At 35.9% G+C, this 4,450-nt stretch overlaps 1 protein-coding gene across 1 annotated transcript; it reads right to left on the reverse strand.

Annotated features, from left to right (window-relative positions):
• Positions 1-2,866: 2,866 nt before the first annotated feature.
• On the reverse strand, positions 2,867-3,811 carry LOC101562602 (putative olfactory receptor 2W6). The gene has a single exon (XM_004647815.1). The coding sequence runs from the start codon at positions 3,809-3,811 to the stop codon at positions 2,867-2,869; it is 945 nt and encodes a 314-aa protein (XP_004647872.1).
• Between the last annotated feature and the right edge of the window lie 639 nt (positions 3,812-4,450).

Raw genomic sequence — 4,450 nt, forward strand, 5'->3', positions numbered from 1 at the left:
TTACATTCTCTTAATGAATAGAATGATTTGTTCTAATGGTGTTTGTAAATAGGATCTCAAGTCCGCATCTTGTACAGTAATTAACCACTAAGAAGTATGTATGCAGTGTTTTAATTATTGAAACTGTCCTAGCGATTTGATTTGAAACTGTCTCATTGCAATTTGTTTATCAATAAAATTATGAAAAAAAAATAAAATGATAGTTATGCAGAACTATGTAAAACGTATGAAATGAAACCATTTAAAAAGTCATTGAAGATTTTACAAAATGTTGTCAATCTTATGTCGATTATATACATTTTGTGTGTGTGTGTGTAAAAGAGATGGCAGAAGTAATATAAAGTCAATGGAAAATAGAAATATACTTTCTAAAGTTTCTAATACTAGGAGACAATATCATACTATGTCTTATAATTAGATTGTAAGTATAAGGTACAGTATAAGTCTTAAAACAAAAATTAAGATTAAACAATAATCAGAAAACTAATTAAATATGAATTAATTTAAAATTAAATATTTCAAAACAATTGAACTAAGAGAAAGTTTTTATGATAGTAAATAATTACTAAGCATAAAACATAACATAAATACTGTAATGAAAAATAAATGACCAGCACTTCTAAGTTTGAGGATAGGATATCGCACAAAGTTCTAGTATGTTTTTGACATGTACAGTGTCCATGAATTTTACTGTTGGCCAGGTGTCACTTGTGGGACTCATATACTACTATTTGCTTGATAACCACCCTATAGACCCCAGATAAGGATCATGCCCCATGGGGTACAGCAGAAGTCTATTTGTAGAATATGCTAATGGGAATAATTGCTGCTGTATACAGAAGAATAATTGAAGTACTGCTATTGTATACCTCTTTTTCTCCTGTATTTAATTGTTTGCCCTATTTGGTGGGTTCTTTCCATTCTCATTCATGGAGTTGTGGTCATTTTGATCCTTCTGTAGAATATCTTTTGGCAGTCTCTGTAGGGTTGGCTTTGTTGACATGAAATTCTTTAGGTGTTCTTTGTCATGGAAGTATTTCACTTTTCCATTATACTTGAAAGAGAGTTTTCCAGGGTACATCAGTCGGGGTTGGAATTTGTTTTCTTGCAAGACTTGAAGTACTTTGCTCCATGCTCTTGACTTCATGGTTTGTAAAGAGAAATCAGCTTTTATTCTGATGGGTTTTCCTTTAAATGTAATCTGTTTCTTTTCTCTAGCAGCTTTTAGTATTTAGTTTCTGTGCTGAATTTCTGGGATCTTGATTATTATATGTCTTGGTGTGTTTTTAATTGGGTCGATTTTACTTGGAGTGCTATATGCTTTGGTTACCAGAATGTCAGATTGTTTCCCCAAATTTAAGAAGTTTTCTGCTATTATTTCTGTCCTTATTCTTTTTACGTCATTTGTATTGACTCCTTCTTTCTCAATGATGCCTACTACTCTTACAGTGCTCATCTTTGCATCATTTTACAGATGTTGAATTATTTTTTCTTGCATCCTAATTATTTTTATGAGGTCTTTTTTTACCTTTTCACTAGCTCCAATGATGTCTTTAAAGTCTGAAAGTCTATTTTCACTTTTATTCAAACGGTTTTGCCAGCTTGTGATTGAGGTTTTAATTTCCTGCATAGCACTGTGAATCTGCTTCAAACATTCTATTTCTTTCCCATATTGCTCATTCAAGAATTCTATCATTTTTCTATTTTCCTCTATCTTTTTATTAGTGTCTACTTTAGAAACACTTAGTATTACTTTTATTAAAGTTATCACTTCTTTCTTTACTTCAGAAATTATTTCTGATCTGATTTCCTCTATACCTTTCTGCAGTTGTTTCTTTATTTCAGACTCTATTATTTCAGAGATTTCAAGTATGTGATTTCCAATTTCTTCTATGCTATTGTCTCCTGTTTTTGTTCTTGGTGGGCTTGGGGCCTCAAAATGCATTTTGCTCCTTCTCTTTCTCATTTTGTATGACACTGTCTTCTGACCAGCTATTTTTAAAAAGAATACAAAAAGTAGTTAAAAAAATACAAATGATGCAGAATTTTATTAAAGAAAATTATAGGAATTCAACAATGATTGTTATATTGCATATTGTTGTCCTGGAATTGGTTGTTCAGATTACCAGACATAATCCTGTAAGGGTGGTGGATAAAAGTAAAAAAATTAAAAAGAAGAAGCATAACTTTAAGCATTAGCTACCTCTTAGAATAGGCCAGCAGAAATCAGCAGTACAATTATGCAAGCTATCTTATGTTTGTACATATATATTTTATTACCTCCCTTCTTTTTTTCATTTCTCTTGTCCCTCATCCCTGTTTTTCTACAAGTTGGAACAGTTTTATTCCCTTTCATGGCATTCATTGTACATTTTAGGTCCTGGTTATTCTTTCAGGCCTTTGTACTAGGGAGATAAAACCGTGCTTACACATGTGAAGCTGATTTATTTCACTTATGAGTATGGTTTCTAGGTGCACCCATGTACCCAGAGAAGTCTCAAGTTCATATTTTCATATAGCTGGATCATACTCCATTAGTATCTTTTACATTGATTTATCCCAGCAAATATTATTTTTCATAACATTTCTATGCTTACTTTTTCTTTAAGAACATATACAGTCCATGGACTATTTCAGCATAGTCTATGCTGAGCTTTGTTTAATACTATGTACAATATATTTTATTTGACTGTATCTCTATTTGAGGTTTCAAATTTAATATCAAACATAATGCTTTACATTGAAAACTTTAGAAAATGGCGAGCAATCACTTAATGGCCATTAAATAAATGGATTGATTAAGTGTCTCTAAGTGAAAGTCAATTTTTCTCACATTCTGTACACACAGACCTGTCTTCCACAGAACTCACAACTTTGCTAATCGCATCTCTATCCCCAGCATTCTCTTCACCGCACTCTTTACATCTTTGTTTCTTAAAGTGTAGATCAGAGGGTTAAGGCTGGGTGTGACAATGGTATAAAAAAACGTAAAGAACTTTCCTTCTCCCTGGGATGTGGTATTCTGTGGCTTCATGTACATGTAAATTACTGTTCCATAAAACAGAGTTACCACCATGAGGTGGGAACCACAAGTATTAAGGGCCTTTTTCCACCTTGCTGCTGATTTGATCCTCGTCACAGCTCGAGTGATGACTCCATATGAGATGAGAATGAGGCACACAGGTACTAGAAGAAATACAACTCCAAGAGCAGAGACAACGTACTCAATGATTTTGGAATACACACAAGCCATCTTGATCAAGGCTGGCATCTCACAAAAGAAATTATCCACTTCTTTGTGTCCACACCTCGGCAAGTTCAAAGTCAAGGAGCAAAGAATTATGGCACTGCCAATGCCACCCAGCCAGCAGGTCAGCACCATCCTCAGGCAAAGCTGAGGGTGCATTATCACAGTGTAGTGCAGAGGCTGGCAGACAGCGGCATAGCGGTCGTAGGCCATCACAGCTAGGAGAAGACACTCTGTGGCTCCAAAATCTAGAGCAAAGAAAAACTGAAGCACACACCCTCCATAGGTAATGGACTTGTTTCCACCCCACAGGTTTACCAGCATCTGGGGGACAATACTAGTTGTATAACAGAGGTCTAGGAAAGAGAGGTTAGACAAAAAGAAATACATGGGTGTGTGGAGCTGGGGGTCTAGGTAAGACACAATGATGATGATAGAGTTTCCTGCCAGAGCCACCATATAGAAGATGAAGGCAAGCACAGAGATGATGGGCTCCAGTTGGGGACGATCAGAAAACCCCAAAAGGATGAAGTCTGTTTGTAAACTTCCATTGCTCATTTCCATGGCTCCTTGAGGAAAGTTAGGAGGTGACACCATGGGAACCAACAGTGTCAGCCCCAGAGAGAGAGAACAATCTGTGCTGTACATCAGCTATACCTCAGGTGTACTTGTTTTTAAATGTCCTTGTGTAGCAGATTGTCTGTTTTCTATCATCATTGCCTTCAGCCTCTCTGCATTTAGTGATTTCCCAAGTAATAGGCCAAGTCTAGGTTCCTGGGTGCATTTCTTTCCAAAGGCTTACTATCTCATGTTGTCCATAGTTCCATGTGTGTGATTGAATAATAGAGCCATGAAGTCCACTACAGGAATTTACAAGCTAGACGTACTTTTAGAAAATATGCCTGCTTGAAACTAGGACACTATGGGCCTGGGGAGATGGCTCAGTGGAATAAGCACTTCCCTTGCAAGCGCAAGGGTCTGAGTTCAATCCCTGGTTCTGCCAATAAATAAATAAATAAATAAATAAATAAATAAATAAGGAACTAGGACACTGATGCTGAGGTGATTTTCCACAGCTCTTAAAAGGTTGGCCAATCCATGTGTAAACAGAACACACACAATTGCAGTGTAATGATTGTGGTGAAGAACCCCAAAGGGCAGGACACAGCTTAAGTTCCCAAATGCTTTGATTGCAAATCAACC

This window comes from Octodon degus, unplaced genomic scaffold (assembly GCF_000260255.1).
Source record: "Octodon degus isolate 3935 unplaced genomic scaffold, OctDeg1.0 scaffold00328, whole genome shotgun sequence".
NCBI classification, from domain to species: Eukaryota; Metazoa; Chordata; class Mammalia; order Rodentia; family Octodontidae; genus Octodon; species Octodon degus.